The 25,634-nt window shown below is 38.7% G+C and overlaps 1 protein-coding gene and 1 long non-coding RNA gene across 21 annotated transcripts in view; one reads left to right on the top strand and one right to left on the bottom strand.

Annotated features, from left to right (window-relative positions):
• NCOR1 (nuclear receptor corepressor 1) overlaps positions 1-25,634 on the top strand; it is a 114,639-nt gene that overhangs the window by 73,348 nt on the left and 15,657 nt on the right. For 15 of the 20 annotated variants that reach the window (XM_043531168.1, XM_043531167.1, XM_037880389.2 and 12 more), the window contains 14 exons: positions 239-365; positions 3,057-3,612; positions 7,648-7,777; positions 9,393-9,588; positions 12,705-12,878; positions 13,808-13,968; positions 14,825-14,945; positions 15,034-15,135; positions 15,833-15,933; positions 16,818-16,986; positions 18,377-18,520; positions 19,749-19,832; positions 20,896-21,152; positions 21,541-21,901. In XM_043531168.1, coding sequence (XP_043387103.1) covers positions 239-365; positions 3,057-3,612; positions 7,648-7,777; positions 9,393-9,588; positions 12,705-12,878; positions 13,808-13,968; positions 14,825-14,945; positions 15,034-15,135; positions 15,833-15,933; positions 16,818-16,986; positions 18,377-18,520; positions 19,749-19,832; positions 20,896-21,152; positions 21,541-21,901 — 2,683 coding nt within the window. The remainder of the gene's footprint in view (positions 1-238; positions 366-3,056; positions 3,613-7,647; positions 7,778-9,392; positions 9,589-12,704; positions 12,879-13,807; positions 13,969-14,824; positions 14,946-15,033; positions 15,136-15,832; positions 15,934-16,817; positions 16,987-18,376; positions 18,521-19,748; positions 19,833-20,895; positions 21,153-21,540; positions 21,902-25,634) is intronic. The other 5 variants (XM_037880393.2, XM_037880390.2, XM_043531161.1 and 2 more) reach the window with 1 other exon arrangement.
• On the bottom strand, positions 9,583-18,466 carry LOC122463189. Its single transcript, XR_006286332.1, has 3 exons — positions 18,346-18,466; positions 14,843-14,954; positions 9,583-10,051 (listed from the first exon to the last, which is right to left on the bottom strand). It is a non-coding gene; the product is annotated as an uncharacterized LOC122463189 (long non-coding RNA).

Below are 25,634 nucleotides of genomic sequence, written 5' to 3'. Positions count from 1 at the left end.
AACTACTGGTTCTGCTTGTATCTGAAAGCTTTTGTGCATTTGACAATACTGTATTCCTCTTTGGCCCCCTGCAGTACTGCCTGAGTTAAAAAAGGTGTAAATCAGTGCAGAAAGAAACATCATTGCTAATTAGGGGGTTCTTTAACTTCTGAATCTGATATAAAGTGGAGAGAGTGCATTTAAAATTAATATATGGAAGTTTTCAAGATGGAGTAAATCTCAATTCTTTCTGTCTTAGTCTTCACGAAGGCCTCGTGAGGAGCGCGATGTATCGCAGTGTGAAAGCGTGGCGTCAACGGTCTCTGCTCAGGAGGATGAAGATATCGAAGCATCCAATGAAGAAGAGAATCCAGAAGACAGTGAGGGTAACTACTGAAATGTCAGAACTGGTTTGGAAGGAAACTCCTACTAGCACTAAAATGATCCACCATTTTAGTTGCCTGTGATGTTTGATCACCTGCAGAAGTTGTCACTTAAAATGATCAAAAAGTTACACTCTAATTAAAATAGTCCAGTGTAGTTTTCAGACTCTTACTGTAGGGTTGAAGTTTAGCAGGTGGGATTACTATATCTATGTCTGAATAAACTTAATTCTGAAGCTGACTGTGAAGAGTTACAAAAGGATTTCACAAAACTGGATGACAGGGCAACAAAATGGCAGATGAAATTCAGTACTGATAAGTGCGATGTAATGCATGTTGGAAAACATAATCCCAACTACACATACGAAACCACTGGATCTAAATTAGCCACTACCACTCAAGAAAGAGATCTTGGAGTTATTGTCTATAGTTCTCCAAAAACATCTGCTCGATGTGCAGCAGCAGTCAAAAAAGCTAACAATGTTAGGAATCGTTAGGAAAGAGGATGCATTATGATATTTTCTGTTTTATAAACGGAGGATATAAATCCATGGTATTCCCACACCTTGATTACTGCATGTGTGCAGTTTTGGTTGCCCCATGTCAAACAAGATATATTAGAATTGGAAAAGTACAGAGAAGGGCAACAAAAATGATGAGGGGTATGGACCATCTCCCATAGGAGGAGAGATTAAAAAGACTGGGACTGTTTAGCTTAGAGAAGAGGCGACTAAGGGGCAATATAATAGAGATCTATAAAATCACGAATGGTGTGGAGAACGTGAATAGGGAAGTGTTGTTTACCTCTTCACATAACACAAGAACTAGGGGGTTACCCAATGAAATTAATAGGCAATAGGTTTAACACAAAGATAAGGAAATACTTCTTCACACAACACACAGTCAACCTATGGAACTCTTGCCAGGAAATGTTGTGAAGACCAAAACTATAACTTGATTAAGAAAAGAAATAGGTAAGTTCATGGAGGATAGTTCCATCAATGGCTATTAGCTGTGATAGTCAGGGACACAACCCCATGCTCTGGGTGTCCCTAAACCTCTAACTTCCAGAAACTGGGTCTGAACAACAGGCGGATGGTTCACTCTATAAATCGCCCTGTTCTGTTCTTTCCCTCTGAAACATCTGATACAGGCCACTGTTGGAAGACAGGATATTGGTCTCTGTGGACTATTGGTCTGACCCAGTGTTTTTAACTTGATCGTACTGACAGCAAATGGCTACATAAAACTGCCCTTGTAAAAAAAAACGTGAATCATGAATTTATAGTCTTTAGCTAGTAACTAGCCTCTGAAAAGTTTCAGGCAGGCAAATACTTACCAGCTTTTTGTGTTGGCTGCAACTGTTCATAATTACAGAATCCCCATCAAATCTGTATTTGGCCATCCTTATGTAGAACTGCATCCAGTAACATTCATAAACTATGAATCAGAGTATTTGACTTAATGTCTCAAGCTGCTGATGTCTTCATGTTATTCAGAAAATTGTTCATCTATATAAAAGCCAATAATAATTAGTAATAAGGTTTTTCAAATCATAGAGACGCTTTAACAAGTTAGAATTGATGCGTCTTTAAATTTTACCAGATCCATGTGTTTAACATAAAAGATTAAAAACCCTTTTGGTGAATTTATCCATTAAAACCTGTGAAGTCCCTTTGCTTTGTGGTTCTGTTTAAGCATTTTACCAGGCGTGTACTTTGTTTATAAAAGGTTACGTACGTTAAATGACAGCTGAGAGAACCTAAACCTTTCAGTTAACTGGTAGGCTGTGTAGTGCTCTGTCTGCTCTGCAGTAGACATCAGTTGAATGGGAAGGGCATGTAGACGCTCCTTCTAAAAATACCAACAGCTTGTGAGGATGTTATATTTGAACTAAATATTTCCTGTAAAAATGCTTTTTAAGCAATGAGGATTGATATATTAAAATAAGATTTCTGTATAGAATCTGTTGTGCTATATTATGCAACCATGGTTCTCTCTTAGCATTTGTAGTTTATATTAAACTTTGTTATTAAATGTTTGTTAGGGAATTTTGCCTTAAGATTCCAGTTTACTGAAATTATTTCTGTGGGACAATGATTAGAATGAAAGATGAATAAAAGTTACCATTTATTTTAAAATGGTACAAAATGTTGTTAATAATGCTAATTTACAATTCTTCCTATAGATTGAAAACCCTAGTTTGTCACTAGCTGTGATGCACAGCATTGTTTTCTGAAAATTTGTCAACTCTGCTGTGTGAAAGCCTATAGCAGACTTTTTTTCATGTTGCAGCCTGTGTTTCAGTGTCTGGATTCCAATTTTACAAATGTATCAACTCTTAAAATGAAGAAATTTTAAATGTATAGCCTGTGGCTAATACCTAAAACTAAAATAAGTTTTTTGAAACAGAGATTTCTGCGCTAAGCTATAAATCTGTGTAATCCATGTTTGAAAATGAGTTGCTTGGATTGTTCACAAATGATGAAAAGCTTCCCATGTAAAGTCATCACTTGCATTAGGTGTGAAATTAAGTGGTGAATGATTTCTTTGGGGCAGAGGCTTGTAGTCTTATTTGTACTGTGGGATACCTCATATATTTGTGGGTGCTGTAAAATGAGAGCAATTATTTGCTGTCCAGTTAGAGCGTGTTAATTATATTTTGAGTGCTTATGCAAGAATAATGTCTTTCAGGTGCTGAAAATAGTTCAGATACAGAGAGTGCTCCATCTCCTTCACCAGTGGAAGCTTCCAAACCCAGTGAAGATGCGATGTCTGAGAGCTCTGCTGCTCGGATAACCACTGAGACAACAGCAGAACAGGAATCTGCCATTAAAACCGTACCTAGCACATCCCCCTCCTCAGCAGCCCAAAGTGCACAAACAGCTGAAAATCAGAATGTTGAGCTCCAAGTTAAGGAAGAAATAAGCAATGAGGCAGAGGAGCCAATGGAGATGGACAGTAGAAGCCACCCAGCTGAAGCTAAGCCTGTGCTCAACCTTCCCGTGCATACTAAAGCAGAACCTGTAGATGCTGAAATAAGGTTACCAGAGAACATTCAAGTGAAAATAGAGAGTGATACCAAAGAGAGGGATTTGGAGAAACCCAAGGAAAAGTCAGAACCTGAGGAAATGGATTTCAGCCTGTCACAGCAGACTAATCCAGCAAGACCAGAGCCCAATTCAGACAATGATTCTAGTGCTACTTGTAGTGCTGATGAAGATGTTGATGGGGAACCCGAAAGACAAAGGTGAGTTTAATTATTCAATTATGAGAGAAACATTAATTTAACCTTAGAGAGAAGGTGGGTGAGGTAATATCTTTTACTGGACCAATTTCTGTTGGTGAGAGAGAGAACGCAAATTCTACTTGGGATGTCTGACAAAGGATATTCAGTTACTTTTAAACTACTAGAGATATCTCTCTCTCTCTCTCTACACACACATACACACACACGGAAAACATTCTTTTTTAAAAATCATATTACGTAACTGGAAGACACATTGTTAAAGCAAAATATGGAACACTTCCTATGTTTGTGTGTTCTTCATTCTACCACTAACCCTCACTCAACTCCGTGGTTTGAACTTTGAGATTTTTAGTGTGTGTGCACACGTGTACAATAAAAATATTTTGTAGTTTAAACATTAACACCCATTTTTCAAATGGCTTATTTGGCACCATGTTCTTTTGAATTCTGCTTTCCGGAATGTGGACCAGTGTCATGAGTGGTGGTGATACTTGGTTCTACAAGCAGTATCAACTCCTACTGGGAAAAGGGGCTTTCAGAAAGAAAGGTATATGCTCTCTCAGAAAGGAGAGTCTTAATGCTTAGTGAGGGGAAACGTTGATCTAACAGTATGCCCAAAACCCAGACAAAATATCTGCCTTCAGCAAGGCAAATTATAGCCTGAATTCTCTGTGATAGTCTGGTGGATGGCCAGCCATCAAAAACCACACTCCTGCCTGGAAAGCTAAAGGAGGAAGGAAATTAAGCCATCTGGGGTCTGTGCCGAGAACAGGCTACATGTACATGTTAAGCAGTTTTTTGGAAAGGATAGCATCTTATTGAAAACAATGAGAGAAACTTTCCAAAGCAAAACAAAAGGCTAGATATTCCTGTCAAGAGACTCCATGATATGTAATCCTGTGTTCCTCTTCTGAGGGTTGGGGAGAAACTATTGTTGCTTCAAGATTTTCTGGCACGGAACAAAACTATTTTTCAAAAATCAATTGAGGCAGGCAGTGATCTATCCCAAAACTAAAGTGGTAATTTGGAAAGTCTTCCCCACATGTATCTTCTAAGAAAATTGGAGAGAATTCTCATTTTAGTTAAAGTGTAAAGTGGTTTTGACACAATGCATTATGTACAATGTACAAATCCAGAAAAATATATTTTGAATCTCCTTTATTATAACTTTAATTAGTTAAAGAGTGTGATGTAATGGAGAGTTTATCTGTTTTATGTGGAAAGTCGTGATGATTCCTCATTCATAGAAGAGATTATTCTGAGTTATGCCAGTATGTTACTGTTGTCACAGGGTACCTGAAGAAGCAGAGACCCAGAATTTCCCCTATTCTAAGCTGTATAGGTTCTTATACCACACTCATCGCTCTAGTATCTGAGCACATTCCAATAGTGCATTAAGCAACTGACGTAACATCTGTCACATGTTTATTCTCATATCCTCTCCCCAGGGGGAGAAGTGTGTTTAGGGAGTGTCTTGTTTTGGTAGGGTTTTATTAAATATACTTGTTGCTATGTATTACATTAAAGAAGGCAAGGTTAAGGAAATGCACCATGCACTTTGAGCAGAAGGTGGTGGTGATTGGTCGTAGTTCCAGATTCTTGGACTGGTCCCCAAGAAAGCTGTGTCTCTGCACAGACAAGCTTTAGGCTTTATTGTAGAGAGTTCTATTGTACCAGAGGATTGATGTTGTTGACCACAGTCTTCTAGGTATCCTGAGCCCAGGCCACTGAGTCCCTTGAAAATAAGGACTGAGACCTTGAACTTAGTTAAGAAATTCTGTGGGAAGCCAGCACAGGGAGTGGAGGGCATGTCTAATGTGCCTGAGGTTTCCTGTGTTGCTGAGGAGAGACATTGCAGTGTTCTGTATTAGTTGGAGTTTCCTAAATACTGCAGTCTTCATGCCCAGGTATATTGCATTGCTGTAGTCCAGTGAAGAAGTGATAACGGTCTGACTGACTAACCCCAACTCTTTGTCCACCAGGGTGGGACAGAGTCTCCTAGCCAACTGGAGATGATAGAAAGCATTACTCATGGCTGCTGCTATGTGGAAGCTTAGTGTCCGTGAGGAATCAGTACTCAGATCTAGACTATGGACCAAACTGACCAATTGTGGCTGTGTACTTTCAGCCAAAGGAAACTGCACTGTGACTGCAAACTCTTAATTGCTTTCCTTTGCCTGCCAGCATCACCGCTGTCTTGCTCAGGTTCATCCTCATCTGTGAGCTGATCTTGTCCAAGCATGGGGCTGTTATGGTGGTAGCCGTGTGGTCTCATGTTGTGACAGATAGGTAGAGATGTGTGTCATCTGCATATTGCTGGCACTTGAGTACATGTCATCTGACCAGTTCACCTAGTGGCTGCATGTAGGTGTTGAATGGGACCAGAGAGAGAACTGATCTTTGTGGGACTCCACAATTGAGGGTGTGTAGTGGTGAAGGTGAAGTTTCCAATCACTGTTTATTGGGTGTGTCCCTCCAAGAAAGACTCAAACCATTTTAACGCATTACCTTGGACTCCTGCCACCTCTCTCGACATATTGTGAGTGACAGTGACTACTTGATCTTTTACCGGGCAAAATGGTGACAATAGGTTTGTTGAACTCGAGGAATTGTGGCTGAAAAACAGGAAGAGTAAAAACTGTGGTGAAGGTTTCAGAGTAACAGCCGTGTTAGTCTGTATTCGCAAAGGGTGAAGGGTGCTTTACAAATGCACGAGACAGGTTTTAATTAGCATAATAATTCCTAACATAGTAAAGTTGAGAAGAACCTACAAAATGGGATTTTCAATAGGTATTGTCATAATTTTTAGGGCAATTCTATTGCTTCCCACATCCTGTGTAACGGTAAGTAATCTTAACTTGCATAGGAGTCATCCTACACTTAGCCAGTAGTTCAGACTAGTGGTGTACAAGTGATGATAAAGCACATCTTCCTCTCCGATTTAAGCAAAGAATATATTAGACCTTTTTTATTCCTCTGAGAATTTAGGTAGTCTGCTACAGTCATGATCAAAGCTCTAAATTTTATAATTTGTTGATGCATTTTATAGTGGAAGTTCTACCATGTTAAATAGGACTTTTCTCTTCATTTTATTGATTTCTCAGCAGATATTTGTACACTGAAAGGCTTTTCATAGAAGTCCTGTAAGCTCCCAGAATTTCAAAATGTAGAGCAAGAGTTCATAGTCTTCTGATGTGAAGGAGGCTTTATCCCTGGAAATATTTAAAACTAACTTGGATAAACAATTGGAAAAATATAATGTAGAGGAAAAAATATGTATAACATGACTTCTGTCTTAACTATCACCATTTTATTTATAGATTCATAGATATTAAGGTCAGAAGGGACCATTATGATCATCTAGTCCGACCTCCTGCACAACGCAGGCCACAGAATCTCACCCACCCACTCCTGCGAAAAACCTCTCACCTATGTCTGAGCTATTGAAGTCCTCAAATCGTGGTTTAAAGACTTCAAGGAGCAAAGAATCCTCCAGCAAGTGACCCGTGCCCCATGCTACAGAGGAAGGCGAAAAACCGCCAGGGCCTCTTCCAATCTGTCCTGGAGGAAAATTCCTTCCCGACCCCAAATATGGCGATCAGCTAAACCCTGAGCATGTGGGCAAGATTCACCAGCCAGATACCCAGGAAAAAATTTTCTGTAGTAACTCAGATCCCACCCCATCTAACATCAACTAAGGAAATTAACAGACAAATTCTTATTACTGCTGCAGAATTAAGAATTTAAAATTAGAACATAAGCAGACTTATTGAAATGTTGCCATCCACTTGTTCTGGTCTCTGGTGTGCATTGTACTGTGTGCTATTTTGATGTACAAAAGGTTATGTTCTTTTTCGAGTGGTTGCAGCATGTATTCCATTCAGGTTTGGTCTTGTGGGTATTTATGCAACTTTTTGCTTTTACTTGGTCTTTGCTTTTCGGTTTTTTAATTCAATAAAGGAGTACTTTTGTTTGTAATCCTATCAAGATCTTGCACTTTGTCTAGTTTTAATTTTCTGCTCTCTCCTCCTCCAGAATCTTCACTATGGATTCAAAGCCTTCACTGTTAAACCCTACTGGATCTATACTAGTATCCTCCACAATAAAACAAGGGCAGATGGATTTGCAGCAACTTCACCATCGAGCTGCTGTCATACCACCTATGGTACGTTCTTAATGTCATTTGAGGGGGAATCTGCAATATCCATAATTTTGTTTTGTTACATTTTGTTATGAAAAATATTATAGAACAAGAGAGAATTTATTTCTTTGTTTTATCACAGTACATTTGTGATTGAGTTTAAATTGCAATGATAAATGCAAAAAGAAAAGGAGTGCTTGTGGCACCTTAGAGACTAACCAATTTATTTGAGCATAAGCTTTCGTGAGCTACAGCTCACTTCATCGGATGCATACTGTGGAAAGTGTAGAAGATCTTTTTATACACACAAAGCATGAAAAAATACCTCCCCAGGAGAGTATTGCATTGGTGGATGTGCAGGTGAACGAGCCTCTGATAGTGTGGCTGATGTTATTAGGCCATGTGATGGTGTCCCCTGAATAGATATGTGGGCACAGTTGGCAACGGGCTTTGTTGCAAGGATACGTTCCTGGGTTAGTGGTTCTGTTGTGTGGTATGTGGTTGCTGGTGAGTATTTGCTTCAGGTTGGGGGGCTGTCTGTAGGCAAGGACTGGCCTGTCTCCCAGGATTTGTGAGAGTCTTGGGTCATCCTTCAGGATAGGTTGTAGATCCTTAATAATGCGTTGGAGGGGTTTTAGTTGGGGGCTGAAGGTGACGGCTAGTGGCGTTCTGTTATTTTCTTTGTTAGGCCTGTCCTGTAGTAGGAGACTTCTGGGAACTCTTCTGGCTCTATCAATCTGTTTCTTCACTTCTGCAGGTGGGTATTGTAGTTGTAAGAATGCTTGATAGAGATCTTGTAGGTGTTTGTCTCTGTCTGAGGGGTTGGAGCAAATGCGGTTGTATCGCAGAGCTTGGCTGTAGACAATGGATCGTGTGGTGTGGTCAGGGACAATCTCTACGTAAAAGAATAAATGGACACAAATCAGATGTCAAGAATTATAACATTCATAAACCAGTCGGAGAACACTTCAGTGTCTCTGGTCACGCGATTACAGACATGAAAGTTGCAATTCTTCAACAAAAAAACTTCAAATCCAGACTCCAGCGAGAAACTGAATTGGAATTCATTTGCAAATTGGATACAATTAACTTAGGCTTGAATAGAGACTGGGAGTGGCTAAGTCATTATGCAAGGTAACCTATTTCCCCTTGTTTTTTCCTACCCCCCCTCCCCCCCCGCCTCCCCCAGACGTTCTTGTTAAACCCTGGATTTGTGCTGGAAATGGCCCACCTTGATTATCATACACATTGTAAGGAGAGTGGTCACTTTAGATAAGCTATTGCCAGCAGGAGAGTGGGGTGGGGGGAGGTATTTTTTCATGCTTTGTGTGTATAAAAGATCTTCTACACTTTCCACAGTATGCATCCGATGAAGTGAGCTGTAGCTCACGAAAGCTTATGCTCAAATAAATTGGTTAGTCTCTAAGGTGCCACAAGTCCTCCTTTTCTAAATGCAGAACAGTTAGCTTTAAAAACACCCAGAAAAGTTCTGATGCTGCCTTTGAAGTATATAGAAGTAGATTACATCCTTTGACATGGAGCAAGTAGACATGAGTTATTGTTGGCAAAAGAGAGCTACTTTGGTAAATGTTTGATATGTATTATACAGATATTATGTACTTATTTTCTTCCCTTTTAGGTCTCTTGTAGCCCATGTAATGTACCTATTGGAACACCCATTAGTGGTTATGCTCTCTATCAGCGGCACATTAAAGCTATGCATGAGTCAGCATTACTGGAGGAGCAGCGCCAGAGGCAGGAGCATATCGATATGGAGTATAGAAGTTCTGCAAGCCCATGTGGCACCTCCAAGAGCCCTAATGTTGAGTGGGAAGGTAGGCGACGTCTTTTTTGAAAACTCAAGAACTAAGCAACCCTAGATATTGAAACATGGGTCAACTTCTGGATTATAAACTGCAAGAATCAATTACTGGAATCTACTAGACCCTTTGCTAATGTTTCATCTCTGTGTACGTTGATCACCAATTTCATGGAATAGGTTTCATAAAGTAATTAGCAAGCAAATTACAAACTGCCCTATAGTACCTTACATGTAGTTGTGTGAAGAGAAAAATGCATCCTGCTGGAAGCCCTTCTGTTAGGAAAGGGTGTACCAAGAACCTGGAACTGTGGCAAGGCAGTAAACTAGTCTAGAATTAATGTGGTGGATGCAGTGATGCTAGAGGTGCTGTCGTCTGGTCCGCGAATGCTTTGAGAGTCAGTGATAAAATCTCTTCCAATGTTGTACATCCTTGGGTGGACCAACTTAGATCCTTAAATCAAACTTATTGAGTTAACCTATTGAGAACAAAAGAGAGACAAGATGAGTGAGGTAACATCTCTTATTGTAGCCCAATTTCTGCTGGAGAAAGAGACACGCTTTTAGCTCCACTGAGTTGTTCTTGAACAAAGACCTCTTCAGAATGTTGTTAAACTTAAAACTGTTGTTTAGGACTGTGGTTCTCAACCAGGGGTACGTGTACCTCTGTGGTACCTAGAGGTCATATAGGGGGTACATCAACTCATCTAGATATTTGCCTAGTTTTACAACAGGCTACATGAAAAGCACTAGCAAAGTCAGTGCAAACTAAAATTTCATATAGACATTGACTGGTTTATACTGCTCTATATACCATACACTGAAATGTAAGTACAATATTTATATTCCAATTGATTTATTTTATAATTATATGGTAAAAATTAGAATGTAAGCAATTTTTTCCAGTAACAGTGTTCTATGACACCTTTTTGTATTTTTGTCTGATTTTTTTAAGCAAGTAGTTTTTAAGTGAGGTGAAACTTGGGGGAACGCAAGACAAATCAGACTCCTGCAAGCGTACAATACTCTGGAAAGGTTGAGAACCTCTGATTTAGAATACCTTGGAATGTACATCCTCATTCACTACTTTTGTTGTAAGAACAAATGTTGTGTAACATCTGACTCTTACAGTGACATAACCAGCGCTAATAACATGAAACGTCTTAAACATTTTGATTTTTGGAAAACAGTTTTGAGTTTTCAGCATACACTACAGTTTTAAATTACATTTTCTTGAAAACCTTCATATTAATTTTTGCCAAAGCAAAAAGAATCATTGGTTTGTTTGAGAATGACAGATGTTTTGAACAGTGGTGTACCTGTTCTCTTCCATTCACAATAGTGAGGAGAGAGCTTGTAGAGAACTGTTTTTGGAGGTTCTTCCTTTAGAATAGGTGGAAGAACTTGTGGTTGCAATTACAAATGCTACCTAGCCAAAATACCATTTCTTTGAATAATAGTTGGCATTGGCTGTAGTTTATTATGAAGTATTGGAAAGTTTGAGGATGAAGTTCTCTGCCAGCAAAATTCAAGATTTCTGTGGGTGCCAGGAAGAATTTGATAAAATGTATTTGAGTCCTAAAGGATTTAGTATTTAAATTCTGAACTTTTAAAGAGTTGTAGACATCCCAAACTATTCTAGAGTTTCTGTTCCTTTAAGTCTGTTTTGCAGCTGGGATTTCTCCACTGTATTCAATGCATTGGAGACAACCCACAGATTCTATTTTAAACTTTACAGTATAGGTTTTAGGATATTTACACAGGATGCATGAGTTAAAGGCAAGTGGCCAGATGAAAGGCCATGTAATAGCACAGACTTATTGACAATCCGCAGTGAACTTATCTGTGACGTACAATGGTAGACATAGTAATTTTTTTTGCAGTATGATTAGTACTATTTAACTGATGAGGTTAAGGTACTTCCTCAGCTACAGTAGGCTGGTTCTGATTCATAATCAGGTATTCTTGAATTATCCTTTCACATTCCCCTTATATTTGCGAAACAAAATTGAGGTTCTAAAATACAGACAAATCTTGATCTTAATTGTTATTTCTAGAGCAAAATTTTCTTCCCTTTTCCTAATCATTGTTTTAATTATGAAACCCCAAAGGCATTGACCATATAGATTTACTGCTCTTAAATTGGCTAGGAGCAGCCCTTAACTGGTGGACAGGAGTATGGAGATCAATAGTAGTGAGTTGTCTTCAGTCTAAAACAATATTTACTCTTAAATCTTGCTGGCAGGATTTAGAAGTAAATATTTATTAAGGATTTAGAAATAAAAATTGGCAGCTTCTCTACTGAACCTTTCTCACATGGCTTGAGTTCCTTGGTACTGTTTGTTTTTAATATAATTACAGTTGGAAGTTTTTTGTCTGCATCTATGAAAATGTACATTATCAAGTACGAAGTGAATAACTTTATTGATAAAAACTGAAGCAGGGAAGAGATTGAATCTTTTTAACTTCTCCTATAGAAAAAATGTGCATAACGTTGCAAAAAATATTTCACCAGCTTTTTTCCTCCAGTAATAAACGTATGTAATAATTTTTAAATTATGATATTTGCCAAGGTCAGTTGTTCAATGATGTTCAGCTCTATTTATATACCGTCAACTTTTAAACGTGTCTGAATCTGGAAGACTCAAAAAGACTAACAAGGCTAAATACACTCAGTTTCTAGGGGTAACATTTGAATCAAATTGAATGCCAAAAAGCTGGTACAGGAATCGGTACACTTGTGGCTTAATATGCAAAACTGTCTGAAGTCTCAGTAATTTCTGATCCAAAGATACTTATTGATCTTGAACTCCTACAGACGTTTTCTCATATGTGGGAGGGAAACTGATCTGGAAGCTCCTTTTATTCCAGGAAGGGAAGAAGACCCGTTGTTGTTAGCTGTGAAGTCTTTCATTTGCATCAGTGCTGTGATTAAGTGGTATTGTGTATGGAAGTCTTTACTTATGTGGTCTGAAAAGTTCTTTTGGAATGAAAGCATTTAAACTTCTGACAAGAGTACACTTGACTTTAGAAGACCGATGGTCTTGTCACTTGGCTGTTGTGATCCAGTTCTTTTCACACTGAGTATTTTAATATAGGGTGGTTCTCTCATGATAACCTTAACTTTTATAGGAAAATCAGTTGCTTATATGCCTTACGTTGAGGTCAAACGAGCAATAGAACAGGAAGCACAGGTGCAAAACACAGCAGCAAGGTCGGCATCGCCATACAGGCTATCTCCAAGAGAAGTCAGTAAAGCCTCTCCACAGCCTGATATGAATGCAGCTCGCTATAGTGTTCCACCAGGTAAATATTATTTGTTTTGCACAATAGCCACTGGCGGTCTGCCTTCATAGGTTAGACTTCCATGATTTAATGTAGTAGTAAACTTTCTTTAAAGGCTTATCTGCACTATTGAAAATGACTTTCTTTTTTGTAAATAGACCTTCCTTTGGGATTTTCCAGTCCTGGGGAACATGTACCCTCATGTTTTCATTTTGCATCAGCTGGTTCTCTTCTCTAATATGTATTTTCTTAACCAAATATGAAATCTTATGGTATTGGGGTTTTGAAATTTATTAAAGCTCCAGCATAGAGCCAAAATGGCAGATGAGGATTTTAGTTTAACTTGCAAAAAAGAATTCTCCAATATGATATGAATGGGGGAAGGAAAAAGGAAAGTAGAACCTGTTAAAATATACATTAGTACCTGATTAGCTAGAGTCTATTAAAAAACACTTCTATTCTGTCAACTATGGAAAAATAACCCACAATCCAGAAATGTGTATAACATTTGTTATAGTTTTTTTTTTCCCCAGAGTGTGATGTTGGACCGTAACAGAGGACAAATTAAGGAAAGACTAAATGAAATTAAACCCAAATCTAATCAAGTATTAAGAACAAAAATGGTTGTGGGGAAAAAAACCTGTAGGGTGAAAACTTGGTCCACCTTGCTTGAAAATTTAAATTTTAAAGTTGTTTTAAAATATAGATATTGCTATTTATTTTTATACTTTGATGCCAAGTTTAATTCTGCTAAATTTAACTATATACGCCATGAAGAATTGCAGAGGAAAAATCCATCTAAAAACATTGTAGGACATACCACTAAGCAGTTCTTCTTGTACACAGTAAGATGAAGTATTACACTTGTTTCTGTTTTTAAGGTTGTTTGTGTAGTGAATGATAGAGCCAGAAATGGGCTGTATTGTTTAACAAAACTTTTTCTTTAAAAGTTCTCCAGCCTGCTCCTCATCAAGTAATAACAAATATACCTGAAGGGGTCCGGCTCCCAACGACCCGGCCAACCAGACCACCACCTCCACTCATTCCATCCTCCAAAACTACTATGCCATCAGAAAAACCATCATTCATTATGGGAGGCTCAATCTCACAAGTAAGAGAACATTACTCAGCAGCAACTTCTAAGTTTAATATATTCTTCTGCTATTACTTGCTCCCAACTTCATATCTCCAGCACGGTGTTTATTCTTTTTTCAACTAAGAGCCACGTGGCCAGCCTACCAAAAACCCAAGAACTGCAGTTTCCTTTCATAAAGTGGAGCAGATTGTAGCCTTCATCTTTAAGAGACTGACTTGGCTAGGACCTGTAGTCTCCCGGGGTTGCACCTAAGAACTAAAGATGAGAGCCATGGTAATCTGCACAGTAGAATTTTGTAGACTGCATTTGGCCACCCTTGCTCTAAATTCTGAAGACAGAGGCATCTTTCCACATAGAAAATGAATGCACTAGTTCATTTATAGGTAAACCAGTGCTAAAAACTGTATAACGTCTGAGCAGTACAGAACTAAAAATGAGTGACTTCTATCAGCAGAATGGCATTAAATGCCATTTGCTTTTATTAAATGACAGTTGGCAATGAAGCTAATGGTGTCCAATCAGTGTTATATTTACTCCAGTATTGAAACTGAACCCATCCCAAACCTTTACCAGCCAGGAGTCACATGGGCAACCTGTGGGGGTGGAAAGAACTTTTTGTAGCTGCTCACTGGCTGAGTTGGCTTATTTATTCCTGTTCAATATTTGTTCCGAATACTGCAGGAGATGTTAGGCTGTCTAGAGTTCCTGTTATAATTATGTAGCAGTACAAGATATTTTGGTCAGCTCATCATTTATTTCCATTTAAATAATTAAAAACTAAAGCACAGTCTGTAATGTTCATATGCCAGTAGTAATTTAGTATTATTCATTACCCAAAAATAAAATTTATCAAAGTGACTTATTCTTCTAGGGAACACCTGGCACTTACTTAACATCCCATAGTCAAGCTTCTTATAGTCAAGAACCAGCAAAGCCATCTGTGGGATCCATATCTCTTGGCCTGCCGAGGCAACAGGAGTCTGCCAAACCTGGTAGGAAAACTAAAGCCAACATAAACATTATACGCAAGTTTTGCGCATTAATAGTGGCAAAATTAATTTTGTCTTTTTTTCTAACTAGCTTCCATACCCTACATCAAGCAAGAAGAGTTCTCTCCCAGAAGCCAGAATTCCCAGCCTGAGGGCCTCTTGGTCAGGGCACAGCATGAAGGTGTGGTCCGAGGTAAAGAAAAACTCATGTGTTGAGTAATGAATTTTAATTTGTCAAGGATGATGAAAATGAGTCAGTTAATTTTTATAGTCCTCACTACTTGACTTGCCATAAAATCTCTTGAGATTTACTGACTATTCTTGGCCTTTTCAAGGCAGGGTATCCAAGTGCTATTCCAGGCTTCCTATATACTGTTCTCTGTGAGTGCATATGTCTTACAAAAAGCATTTATAATTAGTAGTCTTTAAAAATTTAAATTTTGAGTCTTTCTGCCTTGCAAATGTTCTTTGAAATATCTGGTATAGCTACATGTGTGAAATTAACAAATAATAAGTAAAGGGGTACTGTTAGTTTAAAATGTAGTCAATTAATAGTAAAAATAAAAACCACAGGTTAAAATATGTTTTAGGAATAAGCCTGCCACTAGCTCTCCCTTCTTGTTTAAAAGACCTAGGTAAAACAGTGACACTGACTATACATAAAAATACTGATAAAGACCCACTGTAAGGAAATTGTCATTTTATTTCTCATCTTTCTGTTATATATAGACCTATAGCAATAATACATTTTAAAAAAATTCAGATAGTTTGACTTTTTAAGTTGTCACCTTGGAGAGAACTTTCAATTATTTTAAGCAAATAATTTGTTTTAGTTGCCAGTTGAATTGATGGGGGCCTTATTTATTGGTTTTCATTTAATTTTGATTCAGGTACCACAACAGCTATACAAGAAGGAAGTATAACACGAGGAACTCCAGCCAACAAAGTTCCTGTTGAAACCATCCCTTCTCTGCGAGGCTCCATTACTCAGGTTTTTTCCCCCTTTACCTTCTATTGTTTGGTATTAGCACAGAGGTACTTATTTTTAAAAATAATCCTTAACATCTTTGCATAGGTAAATATAAACACTCCAAGAGTGAAATTCCAACACCATTGAAGTCAGTAATGCCAGGATATCACCTCTGACAAAGAATTATCATGTGTGTCTAACTTTTAGCTTAATATCACAGGTTTTGTAGTAGTTCTAAATGAAGACTTGTTAGCTGTACCTTACTTCACATCTGAATAAAATCCTTGCAGTGCAAGAATTAAGAAATAAATCTTGGTAATCAGCTTTGCACAGATGCGGTTATAAAATCCCAGGAACAACATAACTAATTTTTAAATCCCTTTGTCTTTCTAATGCAAAGATACAAGTAACATTCTATTTTTAGTTTTATGGTGGCTTGTGCATACAAAGGGAGTAGGCACAGTTAATGAGCAAACAGAACACCCTCTGAGTTGGTAACTCCCTTTCTTGATTTTTATAATCAGAGTCTGAGGATACATTAGTATGTGGTGTTTGAAGACAAAGTACAGCCGAATGATCTTGGATAATAGTATAGCTAAGTAGATGTTCCATTTCCCCCAAAACAGTTGTTGTAGTATGTCCAAAAAAAAGCTCCCGGTCACAAAAGAATGATGTAATATAGTGTTCCCCATTGTCATTTTAAAAAAAAATTCATAAAGTGGCAGTGCAAAATATACTAATCTGCACTAGTACTAATACTTGAAATACCAGGAACTGTACCTGAAATTTCTGATTAAAGGAATCAGGATTATAGGCCTGAAGCTACACTTTTTGTTCTCTAGTGCCCAGTTTTCAGTATCTTACATACGTATGTTCAGAATTATACTTAATTGATTTGATTGCAGGGTACACCAGCATTGTCCCAGTCTGGCATTGCTGCTGATGCATTGCTGAAAGGAACCATCACCCGACTGGCTACCGAAGACAGCAGCCCTGAGAAGTGCCGAGAGGAAGCTGCAGCCAAAGGCCATGTTATTTATGAAGGCAAGAGTGGGCATATCTTATCATATGATAGTAAGTATTTATATATCAGAGTAGTATAACTGGTCCATAGTTTAAAATTGCAACTGAGTTTCCTCTTCTATCAAATCTGTGGATTTCAGGTTAGGAATCCGTAATTTTTCTATTGTTTTACATATAATTCCATACAAAAACCACTCAGCTAAACGAATGCTAAGATTGCAAAGTCAAGCACTTGAAAGTTAGGAAATGTCAATGAAGGTTGCCTATGCAGCCTTAATTCTGCCCCATTGTGCATGTATATTATGATAATAGTACGTTATGAGATCATGTTTTTCCCCACAGGATGGACAGAGCTGCCTCATTGACTGAGCAGTTCAATATTTGTTTTGTCTTCATCATTAAATGTATAACCCCCATGCATTATTTATTGCACACTATCCAAACCCTTAAATTAAGGTTACCCTACGCCTTGAATTTCCAGGCTTCTTATTTTTTAAAAAATAATTACAATATTCTTGTAAGGATTTTATCCTTAAAATACAGATACCTTTTCAAACCAACATTTTAACTTTCTCTGTGTGTGTGTGTTGGAATAATGTATAATAGGTTTTCTTATATAAAGGGAGAGTATCCATATATTTAAGCCAAAATTTAAACTGCTTTAAGACTGTTCTAATCTTAGTGGAGAAGGCTTTTACAGTTCCTTAATACTAAATATTTTGTTCTTCCATTCCACTTGGAAGAATGAAAAACCCCCAAACACGCTATTTTTATAAGACCTACAAAAAACCTGCAGTTTCCCTGGTGGATTTTCAGTAGCAGTCATCAAACAAGCTGTTCCCATAGCTAACATAACCTCACTGGAGTATTGGATCTAACATAGGAAGACTCTTTCACAGAGCCTCCCTGAAGTCAATGGGACTCCATGTGGGTTGAGGGGTCCACCTGCCTAGTTCAGCTTGCAGTATTGGGATCATAAATTATTAGAATCATCCAGAAAGATGACCTTGGTGTGATGGGTCTTACACAGTGTATAACTGAAGGAGATAAAAACTGACACTAGTATTTAATTTCTACATTAGTTTTAAAAAATTAGTTGACTAATGTGAAAATGTCAAAATAACACTTCCTTTAAAGAATAGAAGGTATTACAAACTCAGGAGAGTTAGAGGAAATAAGTTATCCTTTTAACATTAAAATTCAAACTTCAGATCAAAATATTGTAGACAAAAATATTTATTTGCTAAAGTAATATTACAAGATTTAAGTAGTAAAAGATGAGTGTTAAAAAGGCATTTAAATATGTTTGGGTACAGTATTGAAAAGGTAAACATTGTTAGAATAAGTTTTTGGTATCCTGTATCAAGGTTCTACGGTGTAATTGATTGCTTGGTTATGTTATGTTCTCACCTTTTCCTTACTACACATCTGTATAATTTAGCAGCTATTAAGAACGTCCGAGAAGGAACCAGGAGTCCAAGGACTGCTCATGAAATCAGTTTAAAGAGAAGTTATGATACGATGGAAGGAAGTATTAAACAAGGAATGTCAATGAGGGAGTCTCCAGTGTCTGCACCATTAGAGGGTAAGCACCTATTTTAAATATACTATGTGCCTTAATAACAAGTACATTGGGGTAGATCTAAATCAAGAGGATATGTATACAGTAAACTGGAAGAGAAAGGAGACTTAAAGGTAGAAATCAAATCACTGTAACTTGATATTAACAGAGGCGTAAAAGCATTTTAGAGCTATTGTTATCGGCGAAGAGATAACTAGTAGCATAGAAGTAGTGGAATAGATAGTAGCAGCAATACAACAAATACTTCTTTGTATTACTTCGTTTTGCCTGACATCTATTAATTAAGACTTGTGCAGCTGCCAATATTTATATAACAGAGCATCACTGGATTTTTTTGGTTTGTTGCAAAATGACTGATTTCCTAAACCATGACCCAACCAAGATAGTAATGGTGAAGTTGAACTGTAAGCCTTTAACTTTCCTGTGTGCCTTTTGGGAGTACAAGAGGCAAAGAAACGTTCCTCTAAGCACTATTGAACCAAGTGGAAGAGACTCCCTCCTTACCAGTCACATGAACTCTTAGTTCCCTCTTCATTTAACCTGTAGGGAACATCTGAGTACCTCTTAGTGAGATGGAGAAATGCAGTTCGGAGAGGATTACAGATTATATCCCAAAAGATTTACTTGCTAGCTTTTAACTTTCTGGTGTGTACTCCTGATTTCTTCGGAGTGGGAGAACCTAAGACTGGTACTGAATGCCAGTCTTACACCTCTCTGATCCACTTTTTCTCCACAGCCTATGCAGAGTTGTGCTTTAGGGGGTCTTGATGTTTGAGTTAAATTTCTCTTTGGCTCTTCATTTCAGCTTCTTTTAGATGGTCCCCATGTAAAGTCATCTTTAAAGATAGAATGGGGGTTTTAACCAGTCATTGTTCTGCTTCACATGTCTCCTAAATGTTCTGCTGCATCTGTGTTCTGTGAGGAGACTGGATTAGGGTGAGTGTAGGAAAAGCAACTACTACAGTTGGAGAAGCGTTACTCTTCTTTTTCCCCAAGACCAGTGTCTTGTATATGTTTAAATACTATAGTAATGGGGCGGGGCGTATGCTCCCTTTAAATTTGTTAGGGCAGAGACTGTCTCTTAAGTTTGTACAGTGCCTAGCAGAATGGGGCTGGGGCCTCTAGTCACAACTGCAGTGCAGATAGTAAATTATGTCAGTAGCTAGGTAGGTAGCATGTACTTTATCATTCTTGTATTTAATTCTCTAACTCAGCCAAATAACCTTTTTAGGGTTAATATGCCGTACACTGCCTAGGGGCAGCCCTCATGCAGAACTGAAGGAGAGGACTGTGCTGTCTGGCTCTATAATGCAAGGTAAAGTTTTCAGTAGTGTAGAGGCTGACATTAACTTATTGATCCTAGAAGTCTGACTTGCTGAACCCTACCTAGTTGCTGACAATGGTAGCCATGCTAAAGTTAAAACCTTTTAGTAGAGAGATGAGTGTTTTCCATGCATAAGCTTCCTGTTAGTTATTGATACATATTGTACATTAAGTTTTTGTGCAAGAATTGGTAAATGGGGAGCTATTTTACATGAGGAAATTTGTAAAATCGAAAAAAGTGTATTTTAGCATTTTGCATCTTCAGGTGCTGTATAAAAATATCATCATCTCATAAGGAAGCATTTGAGGAGCGTATTGCTGCCTTTGCTTTTAGCATATGAGAGCACGCCTGACCCATCCGGTGTCTTAAACCGTTGCTTAGTACTGTTCCCTTACGGCTTTTAGTGGTAAAATTAGTTCATTTAAAAAAAAAAAAAGTACTTCCTGCTTCTCTTTCTATATTGCAGTCTTCTCTGTTCTTTATGTTACACCAGGCATGGGCAAACTTTTTGGCCCGAGGGCCACATCGGGGTTGCAAAACTGTATGGAGGGTCGGATAGGGAAGGCTGTGCCTCCCCAAACAGCCTGGCCTCCACCCCCCTCCCACTTCCCGCCCCTCTCAGAGCCTCCAACCCCCCCTGCTCCTTGTCCCCTGACCGCTCCGACCCCTGTCCACACCCCAGCTCCCTGACAGGCCCCCCGGGACTCCCACGCTTATCCAACTGCTCCCCGCCCTATTACAATGCCGCTCAGAGCAAAAAAACCTTGCAGCCCCACTGCCTGGCCGGAGCGGTGGGCTGGCACACAGGCGGCACAATGAGCTGAGGCTGCAGGGGAGGGGCCGGGGGCTAGCCTCCCCGGCCAGTAGCTCAAGGGCCAAGCAGGATGGTCCCATGGGCCGTAGTTTGCCCACCTCTGTGTTAGACCCATTTGTAGTGGGAGGTCAGAGTTCCAGTTTGTGATTGGTATTTGCAGTTTGCTAAATGTGCAAAACAATCTTTCAGTGGCCGTTAACATACTAAAGACTTGGTTAACTTATTTTCCTTCCACACAAGGTACACCAAGAGCAACAGCTGAGAGTTTTGAAGAAGGCCTGAAGTATCCTAAACAGATTAAGAGAGAGTCTCCTCCCATACGGACATTTGAAGGAGCCATAACCAAGGGAAAGCCGTATGATGGAGTCACTACCATTAAAGAAATGGGCCGTTCCATCCATGAAATTCCAAGACAGGATCTTTTAAGCCAAGAAAGTCGCAAGACTCCTGAAATAGTACAAAGTGCAAGGCCAATTATGGAAGGCTCCATTTCTCAGGTAACCATGCAAACCAGGACTGGACTCTTACTGCTGCCTTGGTACTCAATGGTAATTCCATTTAGGGTATTTGTTGCATTTAAGAAATACATATCTCGTTAGCTGAAAACAGACAGTTATGTGTTTTTAATTAAGTTTGAAAACATTTTCTCCATGTATTGGTAAAAACCTAGGGATTATGTATCATTTTGACAAGAGTGCTGGGCAGTTTATATAAGATGTAGCAAGTACTGTAGCTGTGTTCAACATCCAGTTGCATCAAATACCATAAAATTCATGTAAGTATGTAACACAGAAGATTAAAAACAAATTATAAGATGATCTCCTAGCATCAGTGGAAAGCTGATAGGATGACCTTGGCTGCTGATGGTCTTCTGCTCCTCTTTAGGGTACGCCCATAAAATATGAAAGCAACTCCGGCCAGTCTGCTATCAAACACAATGTAAAATCTTTAATCACTGGACCAAGTAAACTGCCCCGTGGAATGCCTCAGCTGGAAATGGTACCGGAAAATGTGAAGGCGGTAGAACGAGCAAAATATGAAGATGTAAAGACTGGGGAGACTGTACGTTCCCGTCATACATCGGTGGTCAGTTCTGGCACCTCTGTCCTCAGGTCAACTCTTCATGAAACTCCCAAATCACAATTGAGCCCTGGGATTTATGATGACACCAATGCAAGGAGGACTCCTGTGAACTATCAAAGCCCTATGTCCAGGAGTTCACCTATGATGAACAGAGTTACTGAAGGTATGTTATCCTTTCTTGCCCAGTGTAAGCTGACCATTGAAAATCATAACAATTCTTAAAATGTCTTATTTCTGTAGATTGAGCACTGTTTGGGTAAAGCATACAAGGACATTTGCTTTTTTAAAAATAGGTTCTTGAATTTATTTATAGAACACTTCACTCTGTTCTTAGGAACTGTCGCAGTTCTGTTGGATTTGGTTTGCTAGCCATGAACAGGATTGTTCTTAAAAAACCCAACATTAACTGAAATTAAATAATGAAAACCTTTCTGTTCACACTGGGTTTTGTAACCTCCCACAGTGTTAATCTTGGGCTTCAACACCTTAGAATGTGCCTCATGTTTACTGTTCTTAGCGAGGTTGATATATGTGTACATTCACTACAGTAAAGGTTCAGTCTTTCCCTTAGTGATCCTTTTTGCTTTTATAATGCTGTTGATCCCAAGGAACTGAAAGTGTCTCACTTGAACTTACCACCACCCCTGTAAGGTAAGCATTCTAGCTATTTTACAGAGGGCAAGATGAAACATAAAGTTGTTAGTGACTTGTCCACGACCACACAATAAATTTGTGATAAGGCAGGGAGTTAAAGCCACAGGAGTTCTGACTCCTAGGGTGAAATCCTAGCCCCACTGAAATCAATAGTAAAACTAATAACATCTTTAATTTTCCTGAGTGTAGTTGGACAAGGTTACATAAATAGATTATGTAATAACACTGATATGTCATGTACACTGCCTAATAGTTTAGTTGTTTTTTTTTTAAATATTACTTCACATACTCATTCTTACCAATGAGTTTTTTGGCAATTCCACAGAAGTAAGTTTTTAGGAGGAGTCTGAAAGAGAGCTGGGGTCTGGAGAATAAGTACCAAAGAAAAAGCAAATCAGACTAGTATGGAAGGTACTTTTAAAACTGTGAAAGTTGTTTTGCTGCCTGTAAGATGTGGATCTCTGTTAGGCCATGGTTTACACTGACTGGAAGACCACTTTTTCACCATTCTAGCAAAATCTTTTTAAGCACAGTTTAACAGAAAGCTGGCCATATTAGCCAGTGTCCTTGCCAGGTTGGTTGTCATAACCTGTTAGTGGTTTGTTTTGTAGTGTCACAGACTTTAAATGTCTTGTACTGTCTGCCAAGTAATGCTTAAGTAATAGAAAGCTATAGCCTGTAAGCCACACTAACTTAATTATATTCACAAACATGGGACCCCAGCACAACTTGCAGCTCTTGTGTTTAAAAAAGAAAAGCTAGTAAAAGGTTATAGGCTTGGAAATAACTTTGAAAAAGCCACTCTGCTCAGGAGTGGGTTTTTTATTGGCTGAAGTCAATTTGATATCTGTGACTCCCTTTGCTTAAGAGAGAATTAAGGCCATTACCAGGCTCTCCATACAAAAGCTGTTTCTTTTCTAAGCTAAACACCTTGTCAGTTCTCATCTGCTTTAATGGTCAGGCATCAGAATAAAAGTAGTTTTGTAAAGATATCTTAGAACAGTTACATTTCTTCTAGCAGGGAGGGCTGAGATGCCCAGTCTCCAGCTAGGCAACTACTGTTAGTTTCTTCCACAATCATCTCATCATTGGAGAAATTGCATCCCCCAACATTCTCTGTTTCTCTCTCTCAGAATGCATTTCCTTGAGCAGGTCTTTAATATCACTGCTCTATGCATTAAGATTGTTCTTGATGATCTGATTCTGCCACAGTGCTTACAAGAAATTAGCCCAATAGGGAATAGCTGGAACTCACTTGTGTGCCATTCGTTACTTGGCCACACTCCTTGCTTGTTGTATCTGGGTCTCCCACTCTTCATGTCTTTTGTCTTTCATACTGTAAGCTCTAGAGGGCAAAGACTCTTGTGTCTGGAAAGCACCCAGTATGTTTTGGGTGCTGTGTGTATGTTCATAATTAAAAAAACGAAGAGTATTTGTGGCTAACGAATTTATTTGGGCATAAGCTTTCGTGGGCTAAAGCCCACTTCATTGGATGCATGCAGTGGAAAATACAGTAGGAAGGTGTGTATATACACAGAGAACCTGAAAAAATGGGTGTTGCCATACCAACTGTAACGAGACCAATCAATTAAGGTGGGCTATTATCGGCAGGAGAAAAAAACCTTTTGTAGTGATAATCAGGATGGCCCATTTCCAACAGTTGACGAGAAGGTGTGAGTAACAGTGTGTGGGGGGGGGGAAATTAGCATGGGGAAATAGTTTTTAATTTGTGTAATGACCCATCCACTCCCAGTTCTGGCCCAATTGCATAGGATGTTGTTTCTTCTTTTCAGGCATTTAACCATGAATTAATTCCAGGGAAAGTCAAAAAGCATCTTAACATACAAATTAGCCTAGTGTCTCTAAACCACATCTAAATGCCATTGCTCAATATATAATACAGAGGTCGCAGCTAAATAAAAATTTGTTTAAAATAAACAAAACTTTAATTTGTTTTCAATAATTTACTTTTACAATCAGCGTTAAATATTTAGAAACACCGTCATGTAGTCTTCCCCAAAACTTAGAATCATAGAATATCAGGGTTGGAAGGGACCTCAGGAGGTCATCTAGTCCAACCCCCTGCTCAAAGCAGGACCAATCCCCAATTAAATCATCCCAGGCAGGGCTTTGTCAAGCCTGACCTTAAAAACTTCTAAGGAAGGAGATTCTACTACCTCCCTAGGTAACGCATTCCAGTGTTTCACCACCCTCCTAGTGAAAAAGTTTTTCCTAATATCCAACCTAAACCTCCCCCACTGCAACTTGAGACCATTACTCCTTGTCCTGTCATCTTCTACCACTGAGTATAGTCTAGAACCATCCTCTTTAGAACCACCTCTCAGGTAGTTGAAAGCAGCTATCAAATCCCCCCTCATTCTTCTCTTCTGCAGACTAAACAATCCCAGTTCCCTCAGCCTCTCCTCATAAGTCATGTGTTCCAGACCCCTAATCATTTTTGTTGCCCTTCGCTGGACTCTCTCCAATTTTTCCACATCCTTCTTGTAGTGTGGGGCCCAAAACTGGACACAGTACTCCAGATGAGGCCTCACCAACTTGACATAGCTCTAAAATTATTGTAATTTTGGTAAAGGAATGCCTTTAGGATTATCAAATCATTAAGGATTTTTTAAAAAATTTTCAGGACTGCTGCTTTGTAGAAACAGGTTGAGCCATGTTAGATGTTTGGTGACATTTCTATGCATATGTCACTAAATCAATCTGAGGTATATTCCATTTTGTTCCTAAAATACAAGGGGAGGGAGGGAATGGGTTTTGTCCAGTGGGAACATTTTCAAGCATCCAGTAGAGAATTTCAGTAGTGGAGGGTGTTAAAGAAAATTATTGATCTTTTGCGGGGGAAGGAGGGGAAAGAGGGAGAGGATACTATAACAGCACTACTTAATGCCTTGGCACTTGGTAAGATAAGACCGATGTAAATCCAGTACAGTTTTATGTTACTCTGTCCGGTCTGAAAATCCCAACTTAGTTTTAGAATTGAATTTTTCAATTTTTCTACCATGGCTAAATTTTAAAATATTTATTCTTTTGGGCAAATTATTAGTCTCATTCTGTTTGGGACATATCACTTCTCTTCAATTAAAGTAAATGTTATGTTTCCTCAGAAGAAGTTTAGCTGTCTTTTCTTTTTGACATAGTTGAGCAATTTCACTGGCTTTTTTTGAAGTTTTCCTTTTTCAGGTTCCCAGAGCTATACCCACAAGAGCCTCAGATTATCAAAA

The sequence above is a fragment of the Chelonia mydas genome, chromosome 17 (assembly GCF_015237465.2).
Source record: "Chelonia mydas isolate rCheMyd1 chromosome 17, rCheMyd1.pri.v2, whole genome shotgun sequence".
NCBI classification, from domain to species: Eukaryota; Metazoa; Chordata; order Testudines; family Cheloniidae; genus Chelonia; species Chelonia mydas.
Note: the sequence above shows the minus strand (reverse complement) of the source record. Positions and strands in the feature narration are given on the sequence as shown.